This window comes from Panthera pardus, unplaced genomic scaffold (assembly GCF_024362965.1).
Source record: "Panthera pardus isolate Hobbes unplaced genomic scaffold, ASM2436296v1 HiC_scaffold_7, whole genome shotgun sequence".
In the NCBI taxonomy this organism is placed as follows: Eukaryota; Metazoa; Chordata; class Mammalia; order Carnivora; family Felidae; genus Panthera; species Panthera pardus.
Genome location: NW_026527002.1, coordinates 34,303,537 through 34,318,097, shown reverse-complemented (window position 1 = coordinate 34,318,097; position 14,561 = coordinate 34,303,537). Strand labels below are relative to the sequence as shown.

Genomic DNA, 14,561 nt, shown 5'->3' with positions numbered 1-14,561 from the left:
TTGTTTAAATTAACCAGAATCAGTTTCCGTTGCTTACAATCCAAACTCCTAACACACATGACAAGCGTATATTCAATCCAATATGCCTTAAAATAAAAAATTTAACATAAAGTCCCCCAACCCTTTTTTCTCTCTCATCTTTCTCTCTCAGTCTGTTCTCCACACACACTTTCCAATTACATAGCATCCTTTAGTTACTCAAACCCAACCTCTCTGGAGACATCTCCCAGACATGCCCTTTCCAATGATTTTAGTGTTTCAAATCATTTATCCTTCCTCTGATCTAGCATTGTTTACTCAAAACTGCTGAATTAAAGTAGAAGTTATGTAATCAATATGATTAAGCCAAATCTTACCAAGTTATCAATAATCAATAGCTTCTTAATCTTGCCATGCATATTTGCATTTCTTTAAAAAGAGGTTACTCAAAATTTATTTGTTTGTTCAAATTTCAGGCAGAATGACAAAGTGAAGAATTTTAGAAAGCATAAAGTAGCTACTCTTAAAAATGTATTCAATCATATCACTAAAGCAGCCCATTGATCTGCTCATGGTTCAATTACAGATAAAGAAAGACATGACAACTTATCCATCAGTAAACAGATTTTAGTTGAACTACTTTTGTGACTACATAAAGCATATAGCCCCACTGCAAATGTTGACTGAGTCACAGAGACTTATGATGTTACTAAATATGGCTAACATATCCTAAGCACCCCCTCTATCCCTGATACCTGAGTTTTGGGGACAAAACCAATGATTCATTTCTAACCAATATAATATGACAAAGGTAATAGGAGATCCAGGTCACTGATTAGATTATACAAAACTTCATCTTAGCACAATAGGAGAAAGAGAGACTCTCCCTTGCTGGCTTTGAATATTTAAACTTCCATGCTGTGGGAAGGCCTGAGAGAGAGTGATCCAGCAAAGATCTGTGGACCTGTAAGAGCTGAAATGGGCCCTCAACTGAGAGTCAAGAAGAAAGTAAAGACCTCAGCCCTACAACCACAAGGAATTGAATTCTTCCAACAACACCCATAAGCTTGGAAGAAGATCTCATGCTCCAGAAAGGAGTGTAGCCCTACAAACATTTTGATTGAAGCCTTGTGAGACATGAGCAGAGGACCCAGCTAAGCCTTGCCCAGAAAGATAATAAATGGATGTTGTTTTAAGTCATTACATTTATGCTAATTTGTTACACAGTAATGGAAAATGAATACACTAGTGTAGCAATGAAACAAGAAGAAAAAAGCATGTCTGTAGAAGAACAAATATAGATTGTGGATTTAGCACATGCAATGCTCTTTTATTACTAGCTGATCATGTCCACTTCAAAGGTTGATATGAGGAAGAATCAGAATTTTATGTATAGGAATTAAGGCTTTGTGTGAATATTAAACATAAAAGTGAGTTCCCCTCTCATTTACTCTGCCATTATGTCTCAGTGAGTAACACAGCCCCACCCATTGACAGCAGTCAAGACCTGCTACCTTCATTCTGAAGAGTCATACTTGGCCAATTCCGAGCCACCGAAAGTGGGAGCTTGATGTATTTCAGGATCTCCTCTACCTACCCATCCATTCTCTCACATGTGAGCGAGGGGGTAGATTCTGGAAATTGCCACCATCCAAACATCTATTGTCCAGGGTATTTGGAGATTGGTTGTTAAATGGACTCCATGAAGGTCCACATAAGAATGCAGCAGTAGGTCCTTTGTCTATTCTACTTTGTGTTTGGATATCCTTCTACCGTAGTACCTCTTTAGCCTATTGCTAAGGTGGTACAGGGTTTTTATCCATTTGTAGTTTCCATCCTGACTTCAACCTAGATTTACCTTAGTATTTCAACACTTTGCCAGGGAACCATAGCTGCTCAGGCTCCTCTTGCAGCTTATAAGAACTTTGTTTTCTTGAAAGTGCTACCTTGTTATTTTCAGAAAGACAGAGATTACCCCATTGAAAATCCTCCAGCCCAGTACAATTTGAAATCATAGGTGAGTGACTCACAGGCTTCTAGACACTTAAAAAAATTTAATCCAATACAATTTTTGCCAGCATTATGGTTTAATGGAATGAAAGTGGCTATAACTCCAGTAACTTTGAGTGCTTTAGTGATTTTCTACCAAAGCATATTTTTAACATATTCACTGAACACATTCTCATTAAATTTTCTATTTTTACAGCTTACCAGTTTAATTATACCCATGTATGGCAGGTGGTTATGATTTCCTTCTCCACAATTCCCTCACACCTACTTTCTTATAAAGAGACTAGTAATTGCTGTGTTTATTTCATTGTTGATGCTGTAAGTAAAAGCATCAGAAATTTGACTATTCTCAAATTTCCTGGAAACTCTGACCGACCATATTTTCTCAAATTTGCAATGACAATTTTCAAGAAAAGTGCTTATAGCATTGAATTCTTAGTGTATTCCTCCAAATATAAATGCCAGATTTTTATTTTCTCATTCTATGCTACTGTTTTTTTCTTTCAGGCACAATTCTAGTCTTGACACTCTCCTCTTCATTTTGTTTGTGTTGTCAATCAGTATTCCATTATCACATTTTCCCACGGTCTCATTTCAACTTTAATTTCATTCACAAATCCAATACCATATCTGGTAACCAGCCTCCACCCAGATTTAATCCCTCCTCTCTCCTTCTCCCTCTCCTTCAGGCACTTGTGCCCCAATCATGGTGCAAAGTGTTCTAAGAAGTTAAAAAGAATATGAGATAAGTTTATATAATGGCTGTGCCATGGAGAAGACAGTTTAAATTCTGTGAAGAGCTGACAAAACATAAACTGATGAAATCTTAAACATAATTTTGATTTAATACAATCAGTAATTAACACCTATTTTGCTTGCAGCTTAAAATTAAAATGATGTGCCACAACTGGATATATTACCAATATATTCATGATATGCCATGAAGACTGAATGATGAGGACTGCATTCATCTAGAAACAGTCTTCAGTATTTCTACCTCTCCTGAATCAACCATTAGTGGTAGATTGCAACTGAAACACACTTAGCTGCAAACAACTAACTTAAAGTGGACCTATTCAAAAGTATCATTCAATAAGAAGTACTAAAAACACTTACAATTTCTTTAAAATATCCAGGAATTCCGCTAACTTCTCTTCTAATTTTTTTGGTTCATATAAAGTAGGGCCACCACGTGCTTTTTTAACATGGATAGCTATATTGTGAGAATCATCAGGTTGTTGGGGTTGAAGTTCTTCGGTGCCTTCAGTAGGTTCTCTGAACAAAGGAACACAACAGATTATGGTGTTGCATATTGTATAAAAATGACTGACATGTGGCAACTGCGTGGCTCAGTCAGTTAAGGGTCCAACTCTTGATTTCAGTTCAGGTCATGATTTCACAGTTTGTGAGTTCAAGCCCTGCATTGGGGGCTTGAATATATATTGTTATATATATATATATTGAATATATATCTATACTGTTATCCATGATAACAGTATAGAGCCTACTTGGGATTCTCTTTCTGCCCCTCCCCACACTTTCTCTCTCTCCTGTGCGCGGGCTCTCTCTCTCAATAAATAAGTAAACTTAAAAAAAGCCAGACAGATGCTATGACATCCCTTCCTCTAAAAAAAAGAGTACCATGAACTTTTACTTTACTGTTAAGAGCAAAATTGCATTGTTGTGAGATAATATGGCATTTTAATAATGTATGCCTTTTCATTGCCTTAGTTCTGTTTTTTCGCCCAGTCATCAGTAGTGGTGTTACATACGTCCACTTAAAAGTGGACATACATAAAATACTTTCCACATTCAGAGCCTGATTATACGTATTATAACTGTATTAAGTGATTGAACCATCTTTTGTAATTAGATGTACATAACTTAGTAAATATTTGAAGTCAATGGTCAATATCCTTCTCTTTAGAGCCATTCACTTGCTTTTTTTGGTGTTTTCTTCACACCAATTATAAAATTGCTTTTTTAAAAACTTTTGTTTCCAACTGGTAAATTGTGATCATCTGAAAGCAGCCATTTTTCTTTATTCTTGTGCTACAGTATGTTATACACCCAAGTTCCCAGGAGATGTATGGCTGAATAACCATTCCCATTCATTTTTCTAGTTCCACACATTTCTATTTAGAAGTCACTAAAAACCTAAGAGCAAAACTAATGAATGCTAATGAATGGTATTATCCTTAAGAAAAAAAAATGTGGAGATGATAAAAGCCCAAATGACCTGTAATTATATACATGAGAATATTAAAATCATACTTAAATATAAGATAAACATTATGTGGGATAATAATAATAATAATAATAATAGTAAATAATCACATTAACATCGAACATACATTTGAGTTTTTGTGCTGGTTGTTCTGCTAAACATTATATGCACATATCTCATTAACATTAACCATGTGAAATAAACAATATTATCCCCCATTGATAAGATAAGGAAATTGCAGATTAAAGAGTTTATATAATTTGTCTTACCACTCATAGCTGCTTGTTAAAGCTTAGTAGTAAAGCTTACTTGATGTATACACAAAGAAGATAGCCTAGCATAACTTACAAATATAAAATTAAAAGCCAAAATCCATTTCCCTTTCTATCATTTTTACAGAACCTCAAACATTCCTTCCAGACCTAGAACACCACTTCAAACTCTATTCCTACTTACTCCTATAAATAGTAAGCACAGTAAAGCTCAGCAATGATGAGAATTCAGGTATAAAGCAATTTGCTTTTCTCCACCCAGCCTGTATACTAAAATGCAAATGAAATGAAGTTCTTATATTCTAAAAAGGAGAGGTCTGTGGACTGGAGGGAAAAGTGAAGGTAGATATAGCAGCTTTGTGGCAGGAATATGCAAAGTGAGTCCCCATGGACCTAGTATTCTCTGGCCCAAGTTCATCATATTTGCCCAAGGTGGGCAACTCCTGAATTTTCTACTTCATGTTGTAAATCTCAAACTAGCCAAAGGATTCAAAATAGTCCCCAATGACATTTAAGCCTCTTGAAATTAACCAAGAGATACTAAACCACCAAAAGCAATAGAAATAGAAATAGGTGGTCAGACACATTAATTGATTAGTTGATTAAATTGTGCCCTATACTCTTCGGGAAATGGTAGAAAATTATCCTCATCATTACATAGTAAAATTAGCAATAATGCAATATATTAAATATATATATAATATACAAATATATAATAGTATGGATAATCCAATGCCAACAAATTTGAAACCTTAGATGAGATAAATCACTGTAAAAGTACAAATTACCATACTGATAACATAAAGAAACTTTGAATTGTTCTAAATATTTTAAAGAATATAACTAAGAAGTAAGATTCCTTCCACAAAGAAACTCCTGGCCAAAATGGCCTTAATGATGAATTCTAACAAACTCCTAATAGATAAATAAACCCAAATACTTGCAGAAAATACAAAAGACAGCTATACTTTCCAGCTAGTATTATGAAGCCAACCTAGCCTTAATATCAACATCTGGCAAGGATATTACAAGAAAATTACAAGCCAGTATCACTGAACATAGATGCAAAAATCCTAAGCAAAATATTAATAAACTGAATTCAGTAATAATTTTTTAGATATAAAGCATAGCCTAGTTAAGACTATGCCAGGAATACTATTTCATGAATGTTGTTCAACATATTAATGGGATAAAATAAATCATGATTATCTAAACATTTCATGTGATAAAACATTCATGTGTAATATAAACTCCTACAAAACTAGAAATAGAAATATTTTTTTCTTTTCTTTAGAGAAAGAGAGAAAGCACACAAGTAGGGAAAAGGAGCAGAGGGAGAGAGAGAAGACTCTTAAGCAGGCTCCACTTAGCATGTAACCCAACACAGGGCTTGATCCCACAACTCTGGGTTCATGACCTGAGCCAAAATCAAGAGCCAAAATCAAGAGTCAGATGCTCAGACTGAGCCACCCAGGTGCCTTGAAGTGAACTTTCTTAATATGACAAAAGACAAACATCAGTTGTATTTCTGATTCCTTACTTTTTTTTTTTCTTAACGCCATTTACTCAATTTTATTGCAATATACCTAAAATATAGCAAGGAACACGTGATGCCATCAGCCATCAGTAAGCATGGCTTCAAAAGTTTCCCCCATTTCCTCATGAGACACACTTGGGTTATATAGATGGTTACCCACCTGCTTAGGATGAGGTCCTATCATGCCATGTAAGGCCCTAACATGACCAGGACTTCACCCATGCAACTTCCAATGCAACCATATAACACTGGCCATCACTGGATAGGGTGAGCCAGATATCTTCTGGGCAATAAGGTCTCACGACAGTCTGCTTAGCCAATATGTTCCTTACTATCTAATGGGGGAAGGCACTAATAGGTTAATTAGTCCCTAAATGTGTTATTGAAAGTTGTTAAAAGTGATATGAAGAATTTATACATGCTATGAATAACAAGTATAGGATACTTATAAGACTGTAAAAATAGGTGACATATTTTGCTTGCCAGGAAAAGACAATGTCTCAGAGAGAGATTTAAACTGCCACACAAGATTAAAAAAGTTAAAAAAAAAAAAAAAAGAATATTCCAGGAAGAAAGTACAAGAAATTTTCTTGCAGAAAAAATTTCTAAAGATGCCAAATTCTGCTCAAAAATATTTTGACCTTGGGGCAAAGAGTGTATCAGTCGGTTGTGTCTGACTCTTGAATTCGGCTCAGGTAATGATCTCACGGTTTCTTGAGTTCGAGCCCCACATTGGGCTCTGTGCTGCCAGCACGGAGCCTGCTTGGGATTTTCTCTCTCTCTCCCTCTCTCTCTGCCCCTCCCCCACTTGCACTATCTCTGTCTCTCTCAAAATAAATAAATAAACTTAAAAAAAAAATATTTTGACCCTGTCAAATAGACATAGCCACTATACAACAGATTAATATTCTCTGTTAATCTTTTCATACTTTTTTGATATCACTACATCTAATTATTTCTGAATTAATTTTTACTCAAAGCAAATGATAGGGATACATGAAATTATCCACAGAATTGATGGTTACCATAACTAGCAAGTAATTAGGCAATTCTAGTTATTTCTCTGCTATTGACTTTTTAAGGTTTTTGGCATTGTTCCTATTGATTATTAAATTAAAAAATACATAATATATTGTAAGTTTAAAAGTAACAGTAAAATGAATGTTAATGTACCTACCCAGATCTTTAAGGTACCCATGGCACTGTACAATTACTCTTCCATGGACAGATACATAGCACTCACTCCAGAGATAACCACTACACTGAAGTTTGTTCCTATTATTCCCTTGGTTTTCATTATACAGATTAATCAAAAATATATGCATCCCTTTAAAAACCTAATTTTCGTTTTGCATATTTAGTTTTGCACTTGATAGAAATGAAGTGATTCTTATGAATTCCATAACTTGTTTTTTAGTTGTTGTTCATTGTGTTTATGAGATTTAATGACTATAGTTCATTCATTTTACTGCTGTATAAGATTTCAATATATTTATATACCACAAAGGGGATTTTCTTAGTCTGTGGGCAATTGAGATTTTTGTTTCCAGGTTTGTTTTGTTTTTTATCTGTTTGTTTGCTATATACAAACTTGGCTACTATGACTATCTTGTACATCCAGAACTTCTCCAAGAATTAAAATTAGTATATGCACAACATTATATTAGTAATGCCACATTGTTTTCTAAACTGGCTATAACAATAGCCAAGGCATAAGTTTCAGTTGCTCTACATTTTTACTGCTACCATATTATTAAATTTTTGACTTTGTGAAATTAATTGAAAAATATTGATCACTTTTCATGTATTTATGGAGTTATACTGACTATAGGAAATCACTAAGTTATTTAATTCCTCAGCAAACTACAAAGAGAAAAAAAATAAAAAATCTCAATACCATTAAGATAGTATTTGCCTCTTTCTTGCTGTGTTGAAATCTAATCATGAAAATAATGATGGGTGAAACTACTTGCAACCAACAATGACTCAAAATAATGGGACGAAACTATTCCAGAAGCCACTGAATTCTTCACTGCCACATACTTATAATTTTTAAAAAGCCAAAAAAAATTTAATTTTATTCCCAACCCTCTGACCTTGAGTACACTGCTTTGTGATATTCTGTGTGACAAAAGGAAAAGTATAGATAAAGCATTTTTGTAGTACCTCAAAGAGATTTTTATCTCAAGTAAAAGTGAATTATTATCTGAGTTGTAAGCACTACTATTAACTTATTTCACTGTACTCCATATTAACTTGAAAGAATAGCCAAAAGACAAACTATAATAAATGACTTGGATATTTGGATATAACTTGGATATTTGGAATCTATTTTCTCAAAAATCAGTGACGTGCAGTTGTCACTTCAAATAAACAGTGTCTGCTGCTTATGATAAAAGTTAAGCTTTCAAGTAAAAATTTGATTTTTGTAAAACCTGTATCCACTTCTGTAAACTTGAGAGCTTCCTAACATGTAAGGCTTTTCTGATGATCAGTGATGATATAAAAATTGTGATCTTGGGGCACTTGGGTGGCTAAGTCAGTTGAGCATCTTATTGATTTCGGCTCAGGTCATGATCCTAGGGTCACAAGACTGAGCCCTGTGCCGGGCTCCACACTGAGTATGGAGCCTGCTTGGGATACTCACTCTCTCTCTCTCTCTCTCTCTCTCTGTCTCTCTCCATCTCTCTCTCTCTCCCTCTGCCCCTCTCCCCCAGCTTGTGCTTTCTCTCTCTCTCTAAGGTAAAAAAAAAATTATAAATTAAAAAAACTGTGATCTTTATACATTACATAAGAAAACATGTTAACATTTGCAAGATCTATATAACCTAGTGAACCATTTTCCAAAGGACCAATGTATATTACACAATCATGCATTAGTAAAAGAATTATTCATAGTGCAAAATAATAGTTTTTATAGATGTCATTGTTTTTAAATTGGCCACATTAAAGATTTTTTTAAAAAGCCCCAGTAAATTCAGGCGATAGGGATTAGCAACACTAACAAGCAAAATAAAATAAAATTTAGTGCATTAAATTATCTCATTATCTCATTCAATCCTCCAACATGACTAAAGAGTATGTATCACTGTCTCAATTATAGATAAAGAGACTAAGATTCAAAATTTTAGATAATCTTAAAGTAATACAATTACTAAATTGCAGAACTGAAATTCAAACCCAGATCTGACTAGTCCAGAAGCCATCACAACACACTGCCATCTATGTATTCTTGTATTCTAGCTCTTACAACTTTTTAAAATTAGTCCCCCAAATCTTTCTGTATCCCCCTCCCCCACTTTTTTGTAAATCCATATAAATTTTACTAGGTAGTGGTTAGAGTCAGAGTAATATATATATAATATATGTATCCTATATATATATTATATATATATATATGTAAGTATATATATATATATAATATATAAAATATATATAGGACTATATATATATTATATATATATGTAAGTATATATATATATAATATATAAAATATATATAGGATCTTTCTTAAGATGTTTGCTATAGGATTCTTCAATCCTTTTTTTTAGACTCTGAAGTCAGCCTGACTCATAAAAATACAAATAAATACAACCACTTTAAGTTTATTTACTGCATTAACTCCATTTGTTAAGCTTAGCTTAATTATCACTGGTGCCAAACCAGGAAAAACCAGGAAATAATTATGAGTGAATTCCAGCCCCAGGATGTACATTTGTAAGTTGCAAGCTTTGTCTTATATTGAGCAAGAGTGCTGACTTTGTCCCACACATTGCCAACATATCCAAAGTTAAAATTGAGGATTCAAAGGCAAATTCTTTTATATACTCTTGACAGCAAATATTGGAATCCTGTCATCTCTTATTATATAAGAAGAATATTTTAAGGTTAGAGAGAGAGGTAAGCAATATTTCCCTGGTTTCTACTAGATAAATGTCTATGCCAAACACAGAGTCTCCTCTTTTCATCCCCAAAAAGCAATAGAAAATCCACAGTTAAATGTGAACAGTTGATTGTACTTAATCTGTATTCTATGCTATAAAGCAGCAATACATTTTCCATTAATATATGACAAGCTATATGAAAATGCAAGAAAGTCAAATTATTTCAAAAGGATTATTTACCTACTGAATATTAACTGAAATTAAAGATGCCCAAATTTAAAAAGTTGGGATATCTAAAGACAACCTTGACTATAACAATATATTACCATATATTTATAAAATATATGCTATAAAATAACATATTTACTGATCCTTAATTTTCCTCAGCATTCTTTTTAAAAAAATTTTTCAATGTTTACTTATTTTTGAGAGACAGAGCATGAGCAGGGGAAGGGGCAGAGAGAGGGAGACCCAGAATCCGAAGCAGTCTCCAGGCTCTGAGCAGTCAGCACAGAGCCCAAGGTGGGGCTCAAACTCACGAACTGTGAGATCATGACCTGAGCTAAAGTCGGATGCTTAACCCACTGAGCCATCCAGGTGTCCCCTCAGCATTCTTAAATTAGCTTTGTTTAGCTCTTACACACTCATCTTAATGGCTTTTATCTAGTTTCTTTTCCATCCCCATTTCCATATTCTATAGACAACCTTGCTTTAGTACCAAAGCTCTCTACCTGACTTCTGTATTGGAATTGATGATTACTGACTATTGAGAAACAATAATAAAACATCATTTAGCTATATTGTCACTCAAGCTGGACTTAATTTATTAAATAAAATAATTAAATTCAATGAAAACGTAGCTTGTAAATTTTAGACTTTCTCTTCCTGATTTCATAGTTATGTCCTTGAAGAGATCTTAGCCTCATTGGGCTAATTTAAGTAATGAATGAAGCATCTCGTTTTGGAGAATGGAAGGGCCAATTTGGAGACAGGGAAGCAAATTTCTTGCCACCAATAGTACACAATATGGAAGAAGCTCCAAACTTTCAACTATAGGCTTTTAAACCTAGAACTGATTCCCTTTGAATCAAAGATGGCTTTTTCCCCTTACAGAAATGGAATCTATAAGAAAATGCAGCAGCATTTATAATACTCTTCCAGCTGAACTCATAATTGCACCACGTTCACTACCTATCTCTTAACTGATGGTATCACATTTTTCCATTATCAGGGTAGGGTGTTGGTCAGGAATTCCATGCAATTAAAATTATGCCCACTGGGATCTACTGGCCTCTTAAAATCTAGATAAGGTTCCACACAAATCCATGGAAGTACAAACCTCTCCTTAAGATTTCAACATTTACCCAGATGACATTCTGAAGTTACCTCTGCCACTGTGTTTCTTCCTTAAATACTCTATTCCATGTCTTGTTTATCCAGAAATAAAACCAACTTTGCCTATATTTCCTCAACCAAACTAAACTAAACTAAACCAAATATTTAGAGCATTTGTAAGTGCAATAGAGTTCATCAGATACTGGGGTTATCTTAAAGAGATGCTGTATCACATATAGCCCAACATACTTGAAATACATTAATAAGTTTTCTTTTCTTAAATGTCCTCAACCCCATGCCTAGGACAAATGGTTTCTCCTCACTCAGTGCACATTTCTCCAATTATTTCCTGGCTCCTCCTGCTTCTTGTCTGCCTCTTGTTTTCTCTGCCTTTCCTCACCCCTGGATAGCTCCACAACTCCAAGTTAGAATACTTCTACTCAAGTCAGAACAGTTCAACGCCTATTCCTGGACAATTCCAACCAAAACCATAAGGAAGAAAGTGTGACAAAAGGGCCTTCCTTTTAGAATAATCTACCATTCCTCAGTGGTAGTTGTAAACATGGAATGGAATTTTTTTTCCAACTCAAGACTTGAAACTTTCTTATAACAGTTCACTCTAACACAGGGAAATCCTATGCACTTAGGCAATTTCTACAAATTGCCACCATTTTGCTACAGTAATGCCCGAGGCCATCCAGGGTTTCATTTTTATATCATAGCAAATGATTTAATTTGGGCCACAAAAGACATCAGACCATGGCTGAGGCAACTAGTTAGATTTCTATAAATTTCCCTTCCCTTTCCTTCTGAAAATTCTCTCAAAGGTCCAAATATTGCTTTCATAAACTAGCATGACAGTCCTGCACTTTGCCCTTGCCTTTCTCCCTTGTTCCTTTTTTCCTTTTCCTTTCTTCCTCTCTTCCTCCCTTCCTTCTTTCCTTTTTCTTTTCTTTCTGTCCTTTTCTTTCTTTTCCTTTTGTTCCTTCCTTCCTTCCTTCTTTCCTTCTGCCTTTCTTTCTTTCTTTCTTTCTTTCTCTCCTCTTTATTTTCTTTTCTTTCTTTTTCTTTCTTTCTTTCTCTCCTCTTTATTTTCTTCTTTCTCTTTCTTTCTTTCTTTCTTTCTTTCTCTCCTCTTTATTTTCTTTCTTTCTTCTCTTTCTTTCTTTCTTTCTTTCTCTTTCTTTCCCTCTTTTTCTTTCTTCTCCTGCACTGCAAGCCATCACCACTCCCATGTTGACATATATGGAAGAAATTATCTAAATATTTTGAAAAAAAATTTTCCCAAAACTTTCTAGTGGCAACTACTAAACTGGGAAATTACTATATCAGCCAAAATAGCCTTACCAGCACTTGGATAATAATGGTGAAGACCATCACATGAATTTGGGGATTTTTTTGGTTTTGTTTTGTTTTGTTTTGTTTTTGTCTCAAGGACTCTTTTCCTTCTTCTCCTAGCTAACTCTTACTTATCCTTGAACTTCAACATCCCTTCCTCAGGGATTCTTGCCTTGACCTTCTAGTACATCGTCTGCCATTAACACAAGCACTCTCAATGCAAACTGCCCACCCCCGCACTTTGTCACCGCTGACACTTATTACACTTTATTTATTACCTCTTAGTGCCTGTCAGTGCCATACCTTCTGAATATGAGACCCTGCGAGACTTGCACTTAACACGATCAATACTCAGTACATATTATTTAAATGAATAAACAAATGATAAAGCATTATTATAAGGTTTCTTCCTAGATGATGTAAATTTTTGCATTTATTTTTAGGGAAAAATAGTAAAACAGAATTATTACTGTTCTGACTTAAAAAAAACACTCAAGGAGCATCTCATTCAATAGACCTCAGAACTTCAGACAAAATGAGGTTTTTATAATCACGAAAAGGACAGTCTCCTTTGTTCTAACGTTAAATACATAGTTTTCAAATACCCTGTGGTTAATTACCCTGAGGCCAGATTCAAGCTAGCATGAAATAAGCACTACTTAGCTGTAGCTGTAGCACATTGGTAATTTTCACAATGCTAGAGAATGAAATTGAGTCCAAATCTCGAAAGAACACAAGCTAAGAAAGTAATTTTGCAGAGATTTTTTTAAAGTCAGTCTATCAGAATCCATTTGCTCTAGGTTTTTAGTTGCTTCATCTCCAAATATTCATCTTTATTTTCCAGCATTTTCTGCACTTACACTTTTAGAGAGAATTTGTAATCCATCAAGGTACAATGTGTACTATACCAAATAATTATTTTAAAATGTGTTTCGGAAAAATATATATATATTACAGAGAAGTTCCACATCATTTTAACCCAGATCAAAGGTACATGTTACTGCTGCTTTTAGATGTAGAAGTAAAATTTTGAGCTTCAATTCAAGCAGCTCAAATGTCCTAGTCTCTTTAGAATCTGAAGTCCAAACTGAAGCATCAAATCTTTGCACAAAACATGCTTTGACAGCTTTTGGAGAAATAGGTAATTTGGCCAACTGAGCATACTGACTTCTGGAGCCATGAGAAATATCCCAGAAGACCCTTCCAGTCAGGATGCCTTTAGCACATTGAAGGATACTCTTAGTGAGACCCCAGGGCTGGTGGACAGGAAGCACAGTATAGCACATTGCCAACATCCTTTTACTCTTACCAGGTTTCTTCAGTTTTAAGTTATATAACACAAGCTAAGTTAAGATGGTTTTGCTAAACATTACCATTACCTGGTTATAAACCTGTTATAATCTGTTATAAGTTATAAACCTAGAAACTCCTTCTAAACAGAGCAAGTTACTCCCTTTTCTTCATCCTTTTTTGATCCTATGCCTAATTAGAATTAAATCTTTTAGGATAATAGATACTTATTGGACTTCATTAAAATGTCCTGAGTAAAAATATATCAAAAGAGTCTAAAACGCCATACCCTGCATATTAAGTGCAACATGTGATTGATTGCTGTTAAATTTAATGAGACAAGTATATTATAGCCAAAGCCCATACACAACTTTGCAGTTTAACAATAAGCCCACAGACAAATGAATAAATGGTTAAAAATGCGGAGTAAAATGTCCCAATAGAAAAGCTGCAGTTTAGTCATTTTTATTCATTCTCTAAAAGAAAAAAAAATCAAATTGTCTCTAGGCTTACTATCCAAAAAAGTAAGTCAAATGATTTATAAAAGTCAAATAAGAATACAAGCTTCCTTATAATACTTGACTTCCTACTCTCCCCCCAAAAAGTTGCTTATTTAATAAATATATCTTCAACATAGATTTCCACAATTCTGTGGAATAGTTTTCTCAATTACTATCATTTCCTTAAAC

The 14,561-nt window shown here is 34.3% G+C and overlaps 1 protein-coding gene across 3 annotated transcripts in view; it reads right to left on the bottom strand.

Annotated features, from left to right (window-relative positions):
* Positions 1-14,561, bottom strand: part of CNBD1 (cyclic nucleotide binding domain containing 1) — a 457,457-nt gene that overhangs the window by 400,439 nt on the left and 42,457 nt on the right. For all 3 annotated transcript variants that reach the window (XM_053896366.1, XM_053896367.1, XM_019453410.2), the window contains exon 4: positions 3,106-3,264. In XM_053896366.1, coding sequence (XP_053752341.1) covers positions 3,106-3,264 — 159 coding nt within the window. The remainder of the gene's footprint in view (positions 1-3,105; positions 3,265-14,561) is intronic.